A 21,348-nucleotide genomic window follows, 5' to 3' on the forward strand; every position below is an offset into this window, starting at 1 on the left:
TCAGGGCAGCAGAGACACCCTGCACACTAAGCCTTGACCTGGCTCCCAGCTGGCCCCGTCCATGGCTTGTCCTGCTCCCTGGACCCCCGTGCAGCCCCAAGCCTGAAGCCGTGAGCTGCGGAGACCACCGCCGCCGCCGCCGCCGCCGCAGGGCATTTATAGCACGCCCACCACACTGGGCGCGCAGTGATCAGGCGACAGCAGGGATCGTGACAGAGTGGACAGGGTTGCACCCAAGGTGGGGCACAGACGTGAGAGAATTGCCGCACCGATAACCCTCCCTCCCATGCCACTAACCAACCCCAATACATCAGCCCTGCTTCAGTGTGGGTTCCCGGATGGATTTGGGAGGCAGTTAGAGCCTCCGTATCACAGCCGGGGTGCTGCTCGCGGCAGCAGGCCCCTTCCAGGAGACCCTAACGCTTCCTCCTCCCCCACCTAGTCAAGTCCTCCTGCCTCGGGTACTCGGGCTGGGCAGGACCAGGGGACGGCCTGGCAGCTGGGCCAGCCAGGGCGTGAGGGCCACTGACCGAGCCTAGGAGGTAAATTTTGCAATCAGCAAGTCATGGCTCAGACTGAGTGCAGATTTGCGGAGAACGTTCTGGAAGAGTGGACCTCAGTTTTGTCTCAACTTCGCCCCTGGCTTCTTCTCACCTCTCCCCAGGTGTCCGTGCTCAGCCACTGCCCCGCTGCAGCTCCCTCCACCGCACCTCACCCAGGCACTGGGACCTCGGGTGCCTGCCCCTAGCTGAGGCTGCACCTGTGAAGAGGTCGGGCACCCTGTTTTCCCGGCACGACAGGCAGGATGGGCGACATGGCCAACAGTTCCATCGAGTTTCACCCCAAGCCCCAGCAGCAGCGGGAGGCCCCCCATGCAGGCGGCTTTGGGTGCACGCTGGCCGAGTTGCGTTCCCTCATGGAGCTCCGAGGGGCTGAGGCGCTGCAGAAGGTCCAGGAAGCCTACGGGGACGTCAGTGGGCTTTGCAGGAGGCTGAAGACCTCGCCCACAGAGGGTAAGGCTCCCAGCAGAGCCCCAGTGCAGGCCGCGAGTGTGCCAGGGACGTAGGGTCACAGGCCCCCGACACTCCCCCCAGTCTTCAAGGGGCATCCTGATGATGTCCCGTACCCCCGGGGCAGGCCTGGCCAAGGGCTGGGCAGTGCTACTGCCCCAGCCTGCTAGAGGCACTGGTGACCCTGCCTGTGCCCTCCCCAGGTAGCCATCCCCCACCCACCGCCACCGCCAAGCAGGAGATGCCCTGTAGGGGGGTGAGGGGGGGTCATCCTCTCGGGTAACCTGGGGTCCTCCGGGAGCTGTGGCCTGACCCCCTCCATAATCAGTAGCTCCTTGCTCTCGCGTCTTTAGATTAAATAGAAATCGAGCAACAGAGAAGGGGAAGGAAGAAGATAGCACGGTGTCAGCATGCACACACGGGCTGGGCCCCAAACTGAAAGCCCAGAAGCTCTTCTGGGCAACACATCAGACAGCCTCCCATGCCCAGAGGAGGAGGAAGGCTGGGCCCCTGCCTGTGTGTTCCAGGCCTTGTGCCCAGCCCTGTGTCCAGTTAAGGGGCACAGCAATACGAGGGTGCAGGCCCTCTGAGGCCTTGGGTTGCAGGGGGCTCTCTCTCTGGAAAGGGGGAGCAGAGTGCTGGGTGGAGGTGCCACTGGCCACAGGCTTCCCCAAAGAAGCAAAGAAGCAAGCCTGGTGCATGGGTGGTTCGGCAGTAGAATTCTCACCTGCCAAAGAGGTGTGAGCCTCAGGCAGTACAGATCTGAGGAGATCTGCTGCCCGGAGCCTTTAGGAAGGCTGAGGAACGTTTATCTAGAAGGTTCTAGAGGTAGAGGCCTGACCGCCATCTTGGGTCCCTGCCTCTGCCCTGTAGCCCTTTCCCCCTGCACTGCAGGCAAAACTGTGCCCTACCCTGCACCAGCCTTACCCATTCCTGCCTGCTGGGTCTGCTGGGAGGTGGGGGCCACCAGGAGCCAGGCTTGGCCCCAGATTCCGGGAGTTGGAGTGTTTTCTGGCCTAGCCGGCACCTCCCTGGCAGGGCTGCTAGGGCTGTCCCAACCCAGTGCCAGGCCTGTTCTCAGCCAGCGCTGATTGATCGCGTCAGCTCCTGTCTCAGCTGTCACACCTTCATCTACCCAGGCTCTGGCCGTCACCTTTGTCTGCTGCTCCCTGGCCCCAGCTGTCTGTGGACGGCATACAGGCTGGAGCTGGGGATAGACAAGGGCCACCCAGGAGGAGATGGGTCCAAGGGCCGGGTGAGAGGGTGCCCACCCAACCAGGTCAGGAACTCCAAGCCGAAGTGGCCTTCCCAGGGCCACCTGGGTCTCTCTTGTTTTGTGCTCTAAAGGGCCCCAGCCTGGTGTGTTGTGTTATCAGGGCAGATGGCTTGGCTCGGGGCCAGAGGGATCTCTCTCTCCTCCCCTCCTCCTTGCCCCCCCCCCCAGGATTTGGGGTTGGGGGGAGGCTGGGGTGGAGGGCCATTTAGCTACAAGGGCTCTGGCCTCTTCCAGATAAAAGGAAGCAGATGGGCTTCAGCTGGCAGCTCTTTCCTCTGCCTGTCAGGCCTTGTTAAATATTTAAAATGTCAAGGCCCCTGGGAACCTGCCTGATTCTGCCACAGCAGCTCTGGAGCTTGCCCGGTGCCTGTGGAGGGGCGGGCATGGAGAAGGGCAAGGGCCCAGGTGGGTGTCCAGGCTGCAACAGAGGGAGCCGGCCAGGCCCGACTCGCAACCTGAAGAATGAGCAGTGCAAGGACTACCCCTCCCCACTCCAAGCCCAGGGGCCCTGGCCCCCAGCACACCTGCCGACCTGGCCCCGGAGTGCTCACCCAGACGTCCCCACGCCTGCCCGGATACAGTGGCCTGAGCTTTGGGAGGGGCTGGCTTAGCCGCACCCTGGGCCCCGCATCAATCCCCTGGCAAGGTGTGCTGGCAGGTGGGTGCTTTCGGAAGGGTGGGGAATGTGGGGAGGTGCATGGTGTACTGGGGGGTGGGGGAGATTTTGTTTGTTCCCGGCAATAAGCACATCAATGGGCTCAGGCTTTGTAGCTCTCCAAGAGGATTCCAGAAACCAGGGAACCCGAGTCTTGGGCCAAGCTCAGTGGTAAGCCCACCAGGGGGACCTGGGCCCCAGCCCTTCCCCTGTCTGGCCTTTACCAGCAGTCATGGAAAGGAGAAGGCGGGTTGTCCAAGGGCTGCACAATGTGGTCCTAATCCAATTCTGATGGCATCTGGCCTCTGCTCTGGGCAGGGCGCTCATCTGTGTCCATGCCAACCTGTCTGCCCCTGCCCCAGCACCTGGACCTGGGCCGCTGTTGGGGGCCCGCTGACCGGGCACATGCTTGAAGCAACCTTCTGGCCCCCACATGAGTACCTGAGCAGCTGTTGGGACCCCCAAGCCCAACAGAAAGGCCACGGTCTTGGGCTGGTGTAGGGCAAGGGAGAGAGAAGCATTGCTAGAGTATCAAGGGCAACCCAAGGCCAAGGCACAGGCTGACAGTGGGAAGGGAGGAATGGAGGCAGCTCACTCCTGGGGAGGGGCCCCAAGAGCCTGGCTTCCCTTGGGGACGAGCTGGTGTGTGGGGTGAGGCAGGCAGGAGGCAGACTTATGGTGGCACAGGGGCGGGGCCCATGGACTCTCTCCTGAGGGTCTCCAGATCAGTGCCCTTCCTCAAGGCAGGCACAGTGGAAATTCTGGGTACCTGGGAGAACGGGGGTTCAAGCACCTCCCTAGTACTGACCTCACTTTTCATCTCCTGCAGCTTAAAGACACAGGCCTCAGTTAGGAGTGGGTCACAAGCCCTCGGCTAGGACCCCGGCCCCTAGGAGCTGAGGTCCTGAGCTTCTCCCAGACACCCAGGTGGAAAAGTGCAGCCTTCAGAGACTCGAGCCCCCGGCAGGACCCAGGCACCATGAGGCCTGGGGAGAAGGGCAGGGGCAGCCCCAGCTCCGCTAGGTGCGGGCATGTGCCCAGGCTGCGCCGGCTGTGGGCTTTCGCCCTTGTCAGGCCTTCAGCCTCTGGGGGGCCCCACCCTGCCCCTCCCCAGAAGCCCTATTTCGCTGCCTAGTGGACACCCACCTTCCTTCCTCCCAACTCCTTCTGCACCCCACTTAACACTTCCTTGTTACCAAGTCGCCTGGGGGCCAGGTCCTATGTGCCTTCCCGAGCCAGCTGAGATCACCGCCATAGGCTGGGGAGCCCCTCCCCATCTACCCTGCTGGTGGTTCCCTGCCCCCCATCAGGAGCCAAGGGAGTTGCAACTCCTCATGACTGGGAGCTGCGATCCAGTGTCTGTCCACCAGGTGTCAGTGTGGAGCTGACCACTTGGGGGACAGGCCTAGAAGGAAACAGCATCCTGAGGGATGAGGGCGGGGCCAGCGGACTGCATCCCGTCTGCCTGCCTCAGGGGAAGGTGGCCAAGTGGATGTCTGGCCTTGGGAGGAGGTGGCCTGGATGTCATTTCCACATGGAGACTTCTGGTAGCTTCAGGCATGGGCCTGAGGGGACTCATGCTGTAGAGGCAGAGACCCAGAGGGCTTGGCGCAGGCCTGGGTTGGAAGTGGATTGTCCCAAGAATGAGAAGTAAGGTAAGGGCCCAGCTTCTGAATGCCAGAGCTCGCCCCTTGGTGGATGTGAATTCTGACCCCTTCATCCCAGCCCCAACACACTAGAGTGCCTGGGATGTGGAGGGGACCTTCTAGGGCTCTAGAAGTGTGGGTCAGGCCCCTCAGCCTCTCCGCCTTCCTTCACCATGTTTCATCAGCTCTGGCCACAAGGGGTCCCCACTGAGACTGGCTTCTTGCCCTTTCACTCTCCTTGTCCTCTGCCTGGTGGCCTGGGGACACTGTGGCATCAGCATGAATCACTGACAATCCCATTAGCCTTAGAGACGTTCACGAACTGCCATGTGTGCAGCCCCAGAGGAGGCAGTGGGTGGGGGCGTGGGCAAGGCAGGGAGTCCACATCCCATCCCTGCCCTTCACGGCGACCCCCAGCCCAGAGCTCGAGGTTGGCACTGCAGGGGGGTCTAGGGAGAGCATTAGGAAGGAGGCAGCTGTCTCCAGATGATGGCCATGAGAGTTCAGGGCTGGGGGCACCACGTACCTCCTCGGTGCCACAGTGCCACGCTGCCACGCCCATGCTCAAAAGTATGGGCAAAACTGACAACGTATTTGGGCCGCTAGAGCCGACTGTCTTCCAGGTCTCGTCAGATGACAAAGGCTCTGTGTCCTGCGCACACAGTTTGGCCATGTCCCCCTGTTGATGGCTTAGCATCTGTGATGTTCGCGTCATCCTGACCTAGGGGTCAGGTGCGCAGGGCAGCAAAGGAGCCCCGGGCTGCTGGCAAGAGCTCAGACTCATAGGCGCAGGGCCCTTTCCCTCCCTGGCCTCAGTTTCCTCCTCTGGACCTTGGAGGCATTGTATGAGCACCTTGGCCCACTCACAGCCCACAGGAGATCAACTACCCTGGGCCCGGCTGAGAGCGGGCTGCCACTCCTGTGCCCTCCACCCCAGTCTTGTACCAAGCCCTGCACTCCTGGGAAAGTCTTGGCTGTTCTCTTCTCCTGTCTCCAGGTGACACTTGGCCATCCCTGGCCCAGCTGCGTCCCCTCTGCCCACCCCCCAGGTTGGCTGTTATCACCGTCCTTCCCGTCTGCCCTCTGAGGGGACCCAGTGTAGCCCAGAGACCTCCCTGAGCATATCAGGAGGATGACCCAGCCGTTCCTCATGCATGTGTGTCATGTGATCGCATGCCAGAGCCCACATACATGTCCTCGGGGTTTGCAGAAAGGCTCGGGGTGCCAGGCCGGAGCAGTTCCCACTTTCCAGGGGCTTTCAGGAGAGAGCAAGACAGGCACTCTGGGCGAGCAGGGGAGAAAGGGGCAGGGCCTCGTGCGGTTGGCCTTTCCCATCTTCTTCCTCTGTGTCCCTGCCCTCCACCCCTGCACCACACAGGCCTGGCCAACAATGCCAATGACTTGGAGAAGCGCAGGCAGATCTATGGGCAGAACTTCATCCCTCCCAAGCAGCCCAAGACCTTCCTGCAGCTGGTGTGGGAGGCCCTGCAGGATGTGACCCTAATCATCCTGGAGGTAGCCGCCATCGTCTCCCTGGGCCTTTCATTCTATGCACCACCTGGAGAGGAGAGCGAGGGTGAGCAGGGGAGGACCCGGCAGGAGGGAGGGACTGGGACCTGACCGAGGGGCAACAGCGTGACTCTCCTGCCACCCCACCCTTCCCTGCCGTCCTCGAGTGCAGCATGTGGGAATGTGTCGGCCGGGGCCGAAGATGAAGGGGAGGCCGAGGCAGGCTGGATCGAGGGAGCCGCCATCCTGTTGTCGGTCACCTGTGTGGTGCTGGTCACGGCCTTCAATGACTGGAGCAAGGAGAGGCAGTTCCGGGGCCTGCAGAGCCGCATCGAGCAGGAGCAGAGGTTCTCAGTGATCCGGGATGGCCAGCTGCTGCAGGTTCCGGTGGCCGCACTGGTGGTGGGGGACATCGCACAGGTCAAGTATGGTGAGTGCTTCGGGCACAGGCTTTACCCCCAGGATTACATGGGCCTTCACCTGCGGGGGGGGGGGGGGGGAGAGTGTGCAGGGGCAGCAGTGGGCCGGGGGAGCTCAGGCTGGAGACGAAGCGCCAGGAGGCAGGCTTTGATGGGGGGAGATTTGAGGGCTGGATGACAGGGCTGGAGGTACAGATCTTCTCCAGAAAGGATGAGCTTGAAGCTGAAGGGAGAAGGCCCCACACCGTAGGTTCGAGACCCCTCCTGGGGCAGGTGGGAGGCGGCAGGGTGGAAGACTACCTGGACCCACAGCATGTGGTTCTGGCTGCCTGGCTGGCCTTAGGAGACCTGCTGCCTGCTGATGGCGTGCTCATCCAAGGCAATGACCTCAAGATCGATGAGAGCTCCCTGACGGGCGAGTCGGACCACGTGCGCAAATCAGCGGACAAAGACCCCATGCTGCTCTCAGGTGAGGCCTTGGGGCACTGGCCAAGCTGTGGGGAGGCCAGAATGCAGGCTGGCGCTGCCCTCTGGACCAATTCAGCTCCAAAGACCCTTGGAAGCCATTTGGCCCAGTCACCCCCTCGATCATGGGGCTCCTGAGTAGCCCTTCTGGCTGGGGAGTCTGAGGGTTTGCCCCCCTCCACCCCCAAAGGGCCCCTGATACCCTGAGGGAAGCTCCTAGAGGTGGGGATTGGCTCTGGGCCAGCACAGTGCTGTGCTCCTCCTCAACCCAGACACTTAAGAAGAGCCAGTTGGAGGGGAGGGGGCAATGTTCCCTTTCCAGAAGGTTTTGGCTTAGCCTAGTATTTATCCCAGTGGCAAATGCAGTGTGAAACAGGACAGAGGCTGGAGGCCCCGGGTGGACCCTGTGAAGACCTCCCCTTGTGCTTCTGGGCACACAGCTGCTCTTGTGGGGGCCTCCAGGTCCCCTCCAAGCCAGGAATGAGGCTCCATTCTAGGCTTAGGGTTGACATAGCCTCCAGGGGCCTCCAAACACCAACTTCATGCTTCTGGTATTCCTGGGGGGACTTGTAGGTGTTCAGCCATGCCTCCCTCAAGCACTGCACATCTGTCTTGGTCCCTCTGTGTTCCCAGGTACCCATGTCATGGAAGGTTCTGGAAGAATGGTGGTGACTGCTGTTGGTGTCAACTCCCAGACAGGAATCATCTTTACTTTGCTTGGAGCTGGTGGAGAGGAAGAGGAGAAGAAGGAGAAGAAAGGTAAGGAACCGGTGACCTCCAGTTCCCAGCACCAGTGAGGGGCTGGGTCTCTTTCTATGCAGCCCGTGCTTTCTTCTTTCATCCTCCGCTAGCCTAATTCCCACTCCAGCTCCTGCTGCAGGGAGAGCCAGCCCTGAGGGGTGGGAGGCCATACCCTCTCTTCTGATTCCTTTTGCGGACCCGCTTCTGGGGTCTTCGCCCCAGAGGCAGCAGGTCAGGGGGCCCCCAGTTCTGTGTAACCACAGCTTCCCTCGGGCAGTGTGGGGGGACTGCCCTGCCTGGGGAGGAATGGGGTTGGACGGACAACGGACAGACACCAGCCACCTTGGCCTGGGAGAGTGCTATCGGGGACCCTGTGCCCACCCTTGGGTGTGCTGAACCCCTGTGGTAAGGTGCTGAGGGTCCTGCCCACATGGCACCCAGGGAAATGTGAGTCATAAAGCCAGAGGTAAAGGGCTCCCAAGCAGAATGTACCGGACTCCCCAGAGGATGTCCAGGGCCAGAGGAAGCTGGGAAGGGGTGGGGGCCCTGGGAAAAACAGTGTCAAGGGACAGATGTCTTCTGAGAGTCCAGCTCCCTGGTGCACAGCCATCCCGCTGCCTCCTCTCGCCACTGCTCTAAGCCCCAAGCGTGGCCAGGGTCTCCTCCAGTCCTCAGAACAGGGCTGACAAAGCCACAGAACGGTCCTCAGCACAAACCCCCTCCCAGAGTCCCAATCCCACCAGTCAGGACCCTGTTGAGTTCTTTGATCCAGGCCTGCACCAGGTCACGACTCGCCTTGCTCTAACCTGGGTCTTCCCTCAGGCTGCTCCTGCAGTCAAACCAGATGAGGAGCAGAATTTTCTAGATGTGCACCTCTGAGAGAATTCACTGAGGTCCACTAGAAGTACAAAGAAACTGCGCACATGTGGAGAGAGCGTGTGCTGAGAGCCTGTAGCCAGGGCCCCTAGGGGCAGTGAGGCAGAGGGGTGCCAGTCACCAGCCCTACCTCAGGCGGTCCGGGCCCTGAGACCGGGAAAACAAGCAACAAGGGGACAGGTTGGCATAAGGAAGGATGTGCTAGTGCCCCCAACCCTAGACTACCCTGCTCCTAGAGGCAGTGAGAGAGGAGATGGCCGAGCTGCTATGGCCTAGAAGCTCCCATGGGCCCTGTCTCCCAGCAGCCAACCAGCACTAGCAGACCCTCACCTACCTTTGCCGAACCAAGCCTCGTCTTCCTGCAGGGCTCAGCACGGTTTGTGTCCACAGTGAACACCCTGGGGTCCACAGGCAGGCGAGCGGGTGGGCAGGTGGGCCCTGGGCCTCATCCAGATGGGCTGGAGTGCCCACGCCTCTCTCCAGGGAAGCCTAGCTGACTTGGTCCGGTGATCGTCCATCAACACTGTGATGGCTGGTTGCCACGGTGCCCTTCCCCCCTCCTTCCCAGACGCGCCCCCTCCAGCTCTGGTCCCTGAAATGTTGGTGGTCTTCAGGACTTGGTTTTGGGCCCCTCCTCTTTGACCTGGACAAAACCCCGCCAGTCCCCCCAGGCCCCTCCCCGGCTCTAGCTTCTCTGCCCCTCACTCTACTTCAGCTGCCCTAGGCTGAGCTACTGAAGAGTCAGAGGGGCCACCTCCACCAGCCGGCTTCCTGGAGGAGGTGAACCCTGAGGGAGCCCTGGAGAGGAGCAGAGCTGGCCAGGCTCCAGGCCCTGCCAAGCTGTGAGCCCAAGGCCCGGCTGCTGCCGTGGCCAAGCCAGTGCCCCACCCTGGCCCCCGTCCCTACTCATGTTGCGTCTCAACCCCGGCTATCAGCCCCATGCTGCCAGGCCACCTGCCGCCCTTCAACCTGTTTCTTGCCTTTTGGCCTTGACTCCTGGTCACCCTTCTACTTGAGGTGCCCTCCTTCCCTTCCGCCCCCTCCTCGGCTTCTGTTTTCCTCTTCCTGTAGTGCTGATCCCACATGTCCCTCCATCCTCCAGAGGCCTTCCTGGCCCCTTCTGAAGCCCAGGTCCTCTGGGTCTGTCCCTTCTCTGGGTGCACCACAGCCCCAGAGCTCCTCATTGTGCTGCATTGTCACCGTGTTGTCTACAGGTGTCTCCTCTCCCCCCAAAAGTCTCCTTCACCTCTGAACCTCCCCACTCTCACAGAGGGACAACCTACATACCACCCAGCCGGGAGGGGGCCTCCCCCTCCTCCCTGCCACCCCCAGACTAGACCCCACTGCCTGGAGCCACCTGGCACCCTGTCTGTGCTCCTGGATCCCCAGTGACATGAGTTATTGGGTGCTGGCTGGTAAGTCAGCACACAAACAAACCCCTCCTGTCGCAGGCCAGTCATTTCCAGACCCCGGGCTCGCACTTGTGTGGCCCCTAAGAGAGCTCTTTGAACCCATGCCCCACCATGATGCCCTGGGGAAGATGAAGCCCGAGGAGCTGGGTACAGAGCTTGACCCTGAGCACAGCGTTGGCCTCACTGTCAGCACCATTTACCTTGATCTTGGGAGCCGGTCACTGCTGAGGTCCCCAACACCAAGCTGCAGGCTCTGACGTTGCAGAGCACATTCACGAATGACTCCCCCCAAAACACAGGTCCAGCTGAGGCCCAGTCCATTCCATGTACCGTCGCACCCTCCGGTGTTGGGTGCCCAGCACCCATGTGGGCATCCAAAGCCAGCAGGTTCCTAGAGTCTCCCTCCTCTGTCCCTCCAAAGCACTCTGCAGAGCTAACTGCTGGCTTAGCTGCACAGAAAGCTGACCGCTAGGCCACGAGGGGTTAGGGACCACCTAGGCAAACAGCTCATGCCGCTCTGTGGGGACCTGGGACCAGGCACCCGGCAGCTCTCACTCCCTGTGGCGGTAGACTTTTCAGAGACCTCCCCCCCCCGCTGCTGGGCGCACATGACCCAGGGAGGGTCCATCTAGGGCTGGCTTGGGGAGTTCACTGGAGGCCCGGGGCCCCGGCTGGGAATCCCAGAGTGTGGCTCCCGGGTGCTGAGAGGTGGAGAGAGGGCATCAGAGCCCTCCTCCCCGCCCCTTTGCACCGTGCTCCCTGGCCCCACTGTGTGTGTGCCACTGTCCTGTGTGCATGTGCCAGGGCCACCTGGGTGTTCTGAAGCCTTCGTGTCTGTCATTCCTGTTCCGTTGTAGGCAAGCAGCAGGATGGGGCGCTGGAGAGTAGCCAGACCAAAGGTAATGTGCACCCTGTGCTCAGGGTGGGGTGGTGGAGGGTGTGGCACAGGGTGGGGGGCCACCCGCCTCAGTTGCAGGAGCAGCACCCAAAGACCAGGTGAGTGGGGCGGGGGGGGGGTGCTGTGCAGACCCTGCCAGAAGTATGCAAAGATCACCTGTGAGGAAACTGAGGCTCAGAGGGGGTGACTCACCCAAGACCACATCAGGCCTGTGGGTTTCACGGTCCAGCTGCCTTTCTGCTGGACCTTTGAGGCAGGGTGACCAGGTGGCCGTCTGGTGCCCACGCTTCTCCTCTCAGCCCCAATGCCTGGTCGGTGCAAGAAGGCCAGAGTGCGGAGAAATGGACTCAGGGGCAAGACTCCAGTGCACTTTGGGGCCCAGGGACCAAGACGGGGTCAGGGGGACAGCCTGATGGCTAGGGTCCCAGACTGGGGCAGGGAGTGTCAGTCAGCGGGGTGCAAGGCTAGGGTGGCCCAGCTGGGGGGGGCCATGGAGTATCACTGAGGCCTCGCGCACAGAAGCAGCCATTGGTGGGTCAGGCAGCTGAGGGGAGAAAGCACAGGTGGAAAGACCGGAAGCAATAAGGAGCAGCTGACACAGTGAGGTAGGAGGAGGCATACAGGGTGGCATCAGGAGCACCAAGAACCCCGTTGTGTGGGGACCTAAGTGGGGACAGAGAAGGATGAGTGGCAGGGTCGGGCGCCCCCTCCAGGTGGGGGACAGACAAGATTACATGGGGTGCAGTTGGCCGGCTTCGGGGTGTGTGAGGTGAGAGTGACAGAGGCGGGGTGAGGGGTACACCATCATCACGTCAAGGGCAGTAGGAAGAGAGCAGGGCCCAGTGAGGGAGCCATGAGGACGCCACCTGTCCCACACAGAAGGCGAAGAGGCAGCTAGAGGCGAGTGGCGAAGGCCCCGTGAGGAGGGAGAGGTGTGAGGCCTGCCCATGTGGCCCGTTCTGGCAGGAGCCGCCTGCAGCCAGAGAGTGCGCTGAGGAGGGTGCACACGGTGAGCTGGGGCTCTGATGGAAGCCAAGGCATCCGCTCGAGAGGCTGGTGGGAGAATAGACAGCCGAAGCGGGGAGCAGGGGATATGAATGCAGGGGCTCCTAGGCCTCCCCGGGGGGTGGGGAGGGTGGCCTGGACACCAGTGGGCCAGTGAGTCAGCTCAAGGTTCTGGAACGTTCCCTGGGCCCCAGACCTCTGCTGTCAGGTATCGAGACTCGGGGCGTTAGGGGCCGTCCTGTCTGTGTGCCCAAGTTGCTCGTGCTTGTGTCTGTCCTCCTTTCCCCTGAGAAGCCCTGGGAGGACCGTGTCTGCACTGACCACCCTGGGAGGGCCGGGGCAGCCAGGGAGACGGGAGAGGGGAGAGCCCCTGGGCTAGGTGACACTCCGAAGTCAGAGAAACCCCCTGAGCCCCGTTTCCTCTCGTATGGTGTGCTATGTCTTTCCCTGGGAGAGCCCCTGGCCGCTGTTGCCTGGGCCCTGAGTTTGGCTGTGGGGTTCCTCTGTGCACAGCTAAGAAGCAGGATGGGGCAGTTGCCATGGAAATGCAGCCCCTGAAGAGTGCAGAGGGGGGGGAGACGGAGGAACGAGAGAAGAAGAAAGCCAGCGTGCCCAAGAAGGAGAAGTCCGTGCTGCAGGGCAAGCTCACCAAACTGGCCGTGCAGATCGGGAAAGCAGGTAGGGCCAGCCGACGGGTGGTCCAGGGGCCACCGAGGGGCGAGGCCACTGGGCTCCCGGGCCTGAGGCCGGGCTAGTGGAGAGCAAACGGGAAACGGAGGTTCCAGGTGGTGGGTGCCCGGCAGGGAGGGGACCCGCTAGGGGCCGGCCGTGGCTGGCAGGGGCCAGTCCAGCCCCCCGTTCCAAAAACATGGCTTCCAAGCCTCCACAAGGCTGGAGACCGAGTGCCTCCCCCGACTTAGCTGGACCTGGCACTGTCTGCAGCCTCCCTTACCACTCCTTCACTCTTGCTCTCTCCCTCCATCACCCTGGCCACCTCCCCTTCCTGCACCCCCCCCCCCATGGCTTCCGTGGCTGGGCAGGGCTGGTGATGTCTGCCATCACCGTCATCATCCTGGTCCTCTACTTTGTGATCGAGACCTTCGTCGTGGACGGCCGAGTGTGGCTGGCGGAGTGCACACCCGTCTACGTGCAGTACTTTGTGAAGTTCTTCATCATTGGTGTCACTGTACTGGTTGTGGCCGTCCCGGAGGGCCTGCCTCTTGCTGTCACCATCTCCTTAGCCTACTCTGTCAAGGTAATAATACTAAACACAGTACGCGTGAGAATGCCTTGATACCAGGAAGCAGACCCAGAAACTGGAGTTCCAAGCCATTAAGCAACCTGGGGTCAGTCTGGGAGGAGGGGGGAGAGTGGGGTGGCTGGGATGAGCCGGACAGCAGTCAGGCGGTGGGATAGACCTAGCATCTGCAGGATGATGGCAGGAAGCTGAGGACGTTGCTGTCCCTTGCGGAAGCGGGTGCAGGGGGAAAGGTTATCTGGTGACGCCGAGAACACTGAGAGACCGTGGGTGAAGCATGGCAGAGACTCTGTCAGGCGGGGCAAGCACAGAGACAGTGGATGGGCTGAGCGGGGGCTGTGGCCGGGGGGGTTGTCTGGGGCAGCAGGGAGGCCCCAGGTGAGCCCTGGGGAGAAGGAGCGCCCAGAGTCGACCGCCTGGCCTGTCTCCCGCGAGTTCTCCCGCTCTGCCGTCGCTCCTAGCCGTGCCCGGCGGTGAGGGTACATGCCAGCCGACTGAGGCCCCCTGGGCTGTTAGTGCCGCATGGAAAGCTGGCTGGGCAGAGCAGAGTCACGCATAACGGGCTGATGACCTCCTGCTCCCCCACCCCACGGGCCATCCTTTCCAAGGACAGCTGGCTACCCAAGCCCCCGTCTATGCCCTTCACAGAAAATGATGAGGGACAACAACCTGGTCCGCCACCTGGATGCCTGTGAGACCATGGGCAATGCCACAGCCATCTGCTCAGACAAGACGGGCACGCTCACCACCAACCGTATGACCGTGGTCCAGTCCTACCTCGGGGACACCCACTACAAAGAGGTTCCAGCCCCCAGCACCCTGACCCCCAAGATCCTCGACCTCCTGGTCGACGCCATCTCCATCAACAGTGCCTACACCACCAAAATACTAGTGAGCAGGGAGCGGGCGGCAGGCGGGGCCAAGTAGGGGTGGGGTGAGGGAAGGGGGCCGGGCAGGAGACTGCGACGTCAGCGGCCACCAGGGCCTCTCTGGACTGTCTTAAGAACCTTTGGCCAGAGCTACGGTGGTCTCTGGGGGTGCTGACTGCCCTCCATCTCATCTCTGGGCTCTTGTCCTGGCTGCTAGGCAGGACGTGCAGGGTTTGGAAACCCCTTCCGAGCCTGGTAAATGCTGGCAAGCCTGCCCGTCTGCTCCACGTGGAGGCCCTCCTCGGCTCCATGCCACCATACCCTAAAGACATGGTGGCCACAGCCAGGCTAGGGTCCTGGGGGCAGCAAGGAGGGCGGACTCGGGCACCCAGTGCCACGCTGGTTCTCCTTGCCTTGTAGCCTCCAGAGAAGGAAGGCGCTCTCCCACGCCAAGTGGGCAACAAGACGGAGTGTGCTCTGCTGGGCTTTGTCCTGGACCTGAAGCGGGACTTCCAGCCTGTGCGGGAGCAGATTCCAGAAGACAAACTTTACAAAGTGTACACCTTCAACTCGGTCCGCAAGTCCATGAGCACGGTCATCCGCATGCCTGATGGCGGCTTCCGCCTCTTCAGCAAGGGCGCCTCGGAGATCCTGCTGAAAAAGTGAGCGGGCAACGAGAGGCAGCCAAGGGCTGGGGGCTGCAGAGTACCAGGCTTCTGAGTTTACTCTCACGGTAAAATAGACATAGCATGAAATTGACCATCGTAATCGCGCTAAAACCTACAGCGGAGTGGCGGCAAGTATATTCCCGGTGTAGCACATTAACAGAGCGTTTAAGTCATCTCCCCCGAAAGGCAACCCTGTCCCCGTAAACAGTCACTCCCATCCCCCGCCCCCAACCAGCCCCTGACAGCCATTCATGTCCTTTCTCTATGGATTTGCCAGTCATGGCCATTTGACATAAACTAAACGGAATCATACAATGTATGGCCTTGTGTGTCAGGCTGCCTCTACAGAGCACAACACTGTCAAGGTTCATCCGTGTTGTAGTGGAGATGGGTGCTTCGTTCCTTCTGCTGGCTGGGCTCTAGTCCATTGTGCAGATAGACCACATTTTCCTTATCCATTCGGCCTTTGGCAGGCACCCAGCTGGTTTCTGCCTTTTGGCTACTGTGAGCCTCGCTGCCGTGAACATGGATGTACGGCTGTTTGTTGGGATATATACTCTCAGTTCTCTTGGGCGCATTCCTGGGAGCGGAAGGCTGCGTCCCGCGGTGACACAGGTTAACTTTCTGAGGAACCACCAAACTGTTTCCCACATTATGAGCTGGGACCCCACGGGGGCTTGGTTTGCATTTCCCTGATGACTAGGGATGTCGACCCTGAAATGGCCAAATTTCAGGCCATTTGTGTCTTCTTGGGAGAAAGAGCCATTCAAGTCCTTTGCTCATCTTTGATTTGAATTATTCATGGTTCTGTTGTTGACCTGGAAGGGTTCTCGATATATTCTGGATACTAGATCTTTAGCAGATACCTGATTTGCAAATGCCTTTTCACTGTCTTCATTCATCCTTGGATTCACATGTGTTTTTACATGATGAAATCTGGTTTATCTCTTTATTTCTTGTGTCAGTTGTGTAGGGTTTATTTGAGAGAGAGAGAGAGAGAGAGAGCACGCACATGTGGGGGTGGGGCAGAAAGAAAGGGAAGCAGAGGATCACAAGCAGGCTCTATGCTGACAGCAGAGAACCTGATGCAGGGCTCGAACCCACAAACCGAGATCCTGACCTGAGTCGAAGTCGGACACTTAAGTGAGACATCCAGGCACCCAGGAGGAAGGATTTTTTTAATATTCTTTTTTCCCTAATGTGTATTTATTTTTGAGAGACAGAGAGAGAGTGCACATGAGCTAAGGAGGGGCAGAGAGAGAGAGGGGGACAGGGGATCTGAAGCAGGCTCCATGCTAACAGCAGTGAGCCCAATGTGGGGCTCTAACCCATGAACTGTTAAATCATGACCGGAGCTGAAGTCACTCAACCGACTGAGCCACCTAGGCGCCCCTGAATTGCACATTTTAAATGGATACATTATATGGTGTGTGAATTGTATCTCAATAAAGCTGTTATAAAAACTGACTGGGGGAAGCATGGAGCTCCGCCTCCCAGTGCCCCACTCCCCAAGCCACCCCCCCACCCTGCCCTGCCCACCTCGCTCCTCACTTTCTCCAGGGCCATCTTCTAAGACACGAATGTTCTCCCCCAAGACTCTGCCCCAGGCACATACTGCCCGGGTGCAGAGGCCACCTCCCCCCGGAAGCTCTCCTGCTGCATCCCAAGAGGTACGGTGGCGGGGTTTGAAGGCCCCAGCTCTCTTTCTGAGCTTCCTTCTCCTCTGCCAGCTACTATAGTTGGGTGCCAGGCTCCACTCCTGGCTCTGCCATTTGCTGGCCGTGTAAACATCCAGTCATTGTCCTGGCACAGCCTCAGTTTCCCCTATGTGGAGACGACAGAAATCTTTACCTCCTGGGAATGTTGTGAGAGTTACTTGAGTGACTCCACAAGGCCAGAGTCCCTGCCAGGCCCTTCTTTCCTCCTCCATCAGTCTGTCCAGGACTCGCATTCGCCCCTGTGCCATGCGTGCCTCTGGGGTCCTTGGATCCTTTGCTTCTTCTTCTTCTGCACTTGAACCATGCTGGTGCCCCCACCCCAGGGGTCACCAGCACTTACAGCACTGCTGCTTCATTCTCATGGCCACACTCCACGGTGTTGCATTTTTGCCAATGCTCCACACTCTTGCCCTAAAGCCTAGCGGGGCAAGTGCAAGGTACCCCAAGTCCCAAAGACCCCGTGAGGAGCTGGGGTGAGCCCTGCACCCTAGGGTCTCCTCACCTAAACCAGTCTATGAGTTCCTAGCTCCCGGGGCTTCCAGAACAGAGGACCATGAACCTGATGGCTTAAACACACAGAAATCTGTTTTCTCACAGTTCTGGAGACCAGAAGTTCAAAATCAAGGTGTGGGCAGGGCCATGCTCCTTTCGAAGCTTCCAGAAAAGGACCCTTCCTTGTCTCTTCCAGCTTGTGGAAATGGCCAGCAGTCTTTGTGTGCACCTGCGTCTCCGTGTGCCCTCTTCTCTTTTGATAAGGACACCAGTCATTGGATTAAGGGCCCACTCTAAACCAGTATGACCTCATCTTAACTTCGCAACAACCGTATTTCCAAATCAGGTCACATTCTGAGGTTCTCAGAGGAGAGGGGAGGGTACCCCGTTAGGCCCCAGAGAAGCAGAATGCCTCCCTCCTCGTACAAGCCTCTCTGCCATGCTGAACGGAAGGCTCAGACCAATGCCTGCCGAGACTCTCCATTGCTCCGGCTCCCCTCGCTTCATTGGCACCAATGCCTGTCGTTCTGTCCCCGCCCCAGGTGCACCAACATCTTGAACAGCAACGGGGAACTGCGCGGTTTTCGCCCTCGGGACCGGGATGACATGGTGAAGAAGATCATTGAGCCCATGGCTTGCGATGGCCTCCGCACCATATGTATTGCCTACCGGGACTTTTCTGCAGCTCAGGAACCCGACTGGGACAATGAGAACGAGGTCGTGGGTGACCTCACCTGCATAGCCGTCGTGGGCATCGAGGACCCTGTGCGGCCCGAGGTAGCCACTCTCTTCTCTGTGAACAGCCCAGGTCATCGGATGGGTAGAGGGGCAGCCCTTCTTCGCGTGTGGCCTCTGTGGCACGGCCCCCTTGTCATGCCTTCCCCGCTATCACACTACTTCCTGCTGGACTCCAGAAAGGATAGGAAAGGTGGGCGAGGGCAGGGCCTCGGGGTCCTCCAGGTCAGACCTCCCCGCAGGACTGACGGACTGGAGGGAGTGGCAAGGGACAGGGGAGAGTCAGGCACAGCTCCCAGGGCTCTGGTTCAGAGATGGCACTGGGCAGGGAGTCTGAGGGGACACAGGTTTGGGGGACAGAGGGCAGTCCCCGGTCACAGGTTTGGCTGTCAAGTGGGCAGGTGGCTGCAGGAGTGGAGCACTCCGAGCAGAAGGCCCTAGCCGGAGAGAGATCCCAGAAGCACGTTTATATGAGTGATGTCAGAGGATGAGTGTACAGCTGGCACAGAGGTGGGAGGAGCCTGCAAAGAGACTTGAAGGAAGGGGCCAGGCAAGGAGCCAGCGTGTGTAGACAGCTTTACCAAGAGCTTTTCTGAAGAGGGACCAGAGAAACTTGGCAGAAGCCAAACAGGCTGTAGAGCAAAGAAGCAAAGGGGAGTGTCACCGGTCGGTAAAGACGGGAGATCCTTGAGACAGGGCTGGGCCGGGGGCAGGCGCCCGTGGCAGCTATAGCCCACTGGGCCCCACAGGGAGAGCGCCGCCACAGGGGTGCAGGCTGCCGGAGGCAGGGAGGGACCCTCTGTCTCCTCCCAGGGCCTCTCCAGTGGCACCCATCTCAGGTCAGAAGCAGGGCCACTGTGATCCTGCTGATTAGCCTGAAAACATGTACGTGTGGGGGCTGCCCTTAGCGGTGCTGAGACGACGGAGGAGAGGCTTCTGGACCCTCCTTCAGGAGACGGGTGTTCACTGACATACTGGACCAGGTACCTAAGACTGGGATTCCAAAGCCGATGCTTGCTACATCTACACAGTGACCAGCAACAGTGTACCCCACACCCTGAGGACACCGGGGCCTCTCTGTGCAGAGAGGGGGCCCTGGAAGCTGGCCTGAGCGGAAGCAGATGGCAGCAGAGAGGAGGGGAGAGACTTCCAGCCAGAGGAGCAGGTCTCGCTAAGGTGCACAGGGGAAGCAGCAGCCTGGGAGAGCAGGAGTAGATGCTGCTCTGGGTGACAGGGCCACCGCTGAAGCCACAGGGCCTGGGACTTGCCCTTCATCAGGCCAGGGAGAAACTGAGGCCCAGATGAGTAAGCCTGTGTCCACACAGCAGAGCCGAATCGTCAAGCTGCATTGACCTCACATAGACCTGATGGCCTCCCCCTTCTGAATGGAGCTGTTCACCACCCCACCCCTACCCCTGTATGGCCGCAGGCCCCTGGCTGGTGTTCAGTGCTGTTCATGGGCTGACAGGTGTCAGAACACCTCACAGACCCGGGAGGGCAATGCCCCTGGACTCCCAGGACCCTGGCCACACCCATTTCTATACCCCCATAACCGGCCTGCCCCCCACCTTCTACCTCAACTACGCGTCTACTTGTTGCAAGTAGTGAAAGTACCTTATCATGTAAAACTTATGGCTGGAGATGCCTCTGGTTCTATACTGTAAAAAGGGGCGGAGTTTGGGGGGAGGACAGTGAGAAGTGTCCAGAGTTTGGCCACAAGCCAGCTGATGGCCAGGAGCCTGCCCTGAGTCAGGGCCCCAAAGCAACAGGCCTGCCCTTGGCCTTGCCATCTGGCAGCGTAGCTGGGGACAGAGGTTCCTTTCTCATTCTTCCAGAGCTGAGCGATACACCACCCTGCCAGCCAGCCTGGTCAGCTGGGTGATTTCTATGGTCACCTTTCCAGTGACTTCTCCCAGCTTTACTTGTGTTGGGGCCTGGGCCCAAGTCGTCGCTGGTCCTGAGGCCCAGCATAATGAAGGAGGCACCTGGGGTCGGGGGGTGGGGGGGGATTGTGCTGAGGGAATGGGGGGACCCTGCGCGCCGCAGACAGGGCGATAGAGCAGACAGGCCATCTTCCCCCACAGATGCCCTTCGTGGAGACCACGTTTGGAGGAGTGTCCTCCGATCTGGACGGAGGAGAAGACACAGCCCAGACACAGATGAGTCTTGCCTCAGTGACCGCACCCATCTCTTTCATGTCTTCCAGGTTCCTGAGGCTATCCGCAAATGCCAGCGTGCTGGCATCACAGTCCGCATGGTGACTGGGGACAACATCAACACGGCCCGGGCTATCGCGGCCAAGTGCGGCATCATCCAGCCCGGGGAGGACTTCTTGTGCCTGGAGGGGAAGGAGTTCAACCGACGGATCCGCAATGAGAAAGGCGAGGTAGTTTCTGGCTCTGCTGACCTCCCTCCTCAGTCCGGGGTTCTGGCTGTGTCTCCCCCCACGTCTGCTCGGTACCCGCCCCCTCCCCGCCTTCAGGCTCTGCAGCATCTGTGTGCTTCCCCCTCCCAGATAGAACAGGAGCGTCTGGACAAGGTGTGGCCCAAGCTGAGGGTCCTCGCCCGGTCATCTCCCACTGACAAGCATACTCTGGTCAAAGGTAATGGAGCTCGCTCACTCCTGCTCACCCCTGTCCGTGCCCCTTCCTGAGCTGCCATGACGCAGGCTGGGTGTGGCCATCAGCCCCATGTGTGCTCTTCCCCCGGGCTCCCAAAGCCAAGCTCCAGGGCCTGCTGAGGAAGTGGGGTCCTGGGCTGTACACGTGTTGCGGTGTTGCTGCTGGACAAGCCCTCGCTGAACTTCAGTTTCCTCATCAGGAAAATGGGGATAATGATGGTGATGCCCTCAAAGGGCTGCCATGTCAGGGCTCACTCCTCTGCTTCTCTGGCTGATAGCATGAGTGGAAGACACCACTAGAGAATGGCCTCACGTTGTAACAGATAGGGAAACTGAGGCCCAGGAGAGGGAGACATTTCTCCAGGTCACAGAGTGCTTGACCTCTGACCCTTCATAGTTGACCAATGGCAACTTCACCACCTGCCTCCCACCCAGTCACACCAGCCTGTATCATTTCACTGGGGGATGAGCTAGGACAGGAGGAGGGGAGCAAAGCTGCCGGTCAAGGTACAAGAACTCGACCCTAAAGGCAACAAAAGGGCAGGGGATTGGGGCTGGTTGGCACAGTCACAATCCCGAAGGGTGTCCTGAGTCAACCAGTCCCCTGCACAGCCCCCAGACAGGAACCCACTCTGCATTCCAGGGATCATTGACAGCAGCACCGGCGAACAGCGGCAGGTGGTGGCCGTGACCGGGGACGGCACCAACGACGGGCCAGCCCTCAAAAAGGCAGATGTGGGCTTTGCCATGGTAAGCCACCCAGTGCCGGCCTGGCTCACCGCACCAGGCAGGGCCTTGTGCCTCCAAGGACGTTGGCTTTGTGCAGAAAGGTGGGGGCTGGCGTTACGCAGGTTGCCGAGTGCTGAAGTCTGTATGTCACATCCTAGCCACGTGGGCCTCCATGGGCTCATCTGGTCACAGGACACACGTGTGAGTTGTTTAAAGGCATTTGGTGTGGGGATGCCCAAGGTGACAGTGGGGCCTGAGGGGTGGGGGGGTGGGGCCTGTCAGCTGTGCACCTGTCTCGGCCACCGCCAGTGCCATCTCAGCGAACCTCAGCTCCAGGGGTGATGACT

The 21,348-nt window shown here is 60.3% G+C and overlaps 1 protein-coding gene across 5 annotated transcripts in view; it reads left to right on the forward strand.

Moving 5' to 3' along the window:
* Window positions 1–805: 805 nt before the first annotated feature.
* ATP2B3 (ATPase plasma membrane Ca2+ transporting 3) overlaps window positions 806–21,348 on the forward strand; it is a 44,974-nt gene continuing 24,431 nt past the window's right edge. For 2 of the 5 annotated variants that reach the window (XM_039219251.1, XM_039219252.1), the window contains exons 1-14: window positions 806–1,013; window positions 5,966–6,163; window positions 6,269–6,526; window positions 6,859–6,984; window positions 7,614–7,760; window positions 10,867–10,908; window positions 12,426–12,590; window positions 12,953–13,167; window positions 13,819–14,061; window positions 14,460–14,701; window positions 17,460–17,694; window positions 19,859–20,038; window positions 20,168–20,255; window positions 20,916–21,022. In XM_039219251.1, coding sequence (XP_039075182.1) covers window positions 806–1,013; window positions 5,966–6,163; window positions 6,269–6,526; window positions 6,859–6,984; window positions 7,614–7,760; window positions 10,867–10,908; window positions 12,426–12,590; window positions 12,953–13,167; window positions 13,819–14,061; window positions 14,460–14,701; window positions 17,460–17,694; window positions 19,859–20,038; window positions 20,168–20,255; window positions 20,916–21,022 — 2,454 coding nt within the window. Of the gene's footprint in view, window positions 1,014–5,965; window positions 6,164–6,268; window positions 6,527–6,858; window positions 6,985–7,613; window positions 7,761–7,957; window positions 7,973–8,368; window positions 8,379–10,866; window positions 10,909–12,425; window positions 12,591–12,952; window positions 13,168–13,818; window positions 14,062–14,459; window positions 14,702–17,459; window positions 17,695–19,858; window positions 20,039–20,167; window positions 20,256–20,915; window positions 21,023–21,348 lie in introns of all 5 variants that reach the window. The other 3 variants (XM_039219256.1, XM_039219253.1, XM_039219255.1) reach the window with 3 other exon arrangements.

Source organism: Hyaena hyaena, unplaced genomic scaffold (assembly GCF_003009895.1).
Source record: "Hyaena hyaena isolate Hyena2069 unplaced genomic scaffold, ASM300989v1 scaffold_808, whole genome shotgun sequence".
Taxonomy (NCBI): Eukaryota; Metazoa; Chordata; class Mammalia; order Carnivora; family Hyaenidae; genus Hyaena; species Hyaena hyaena.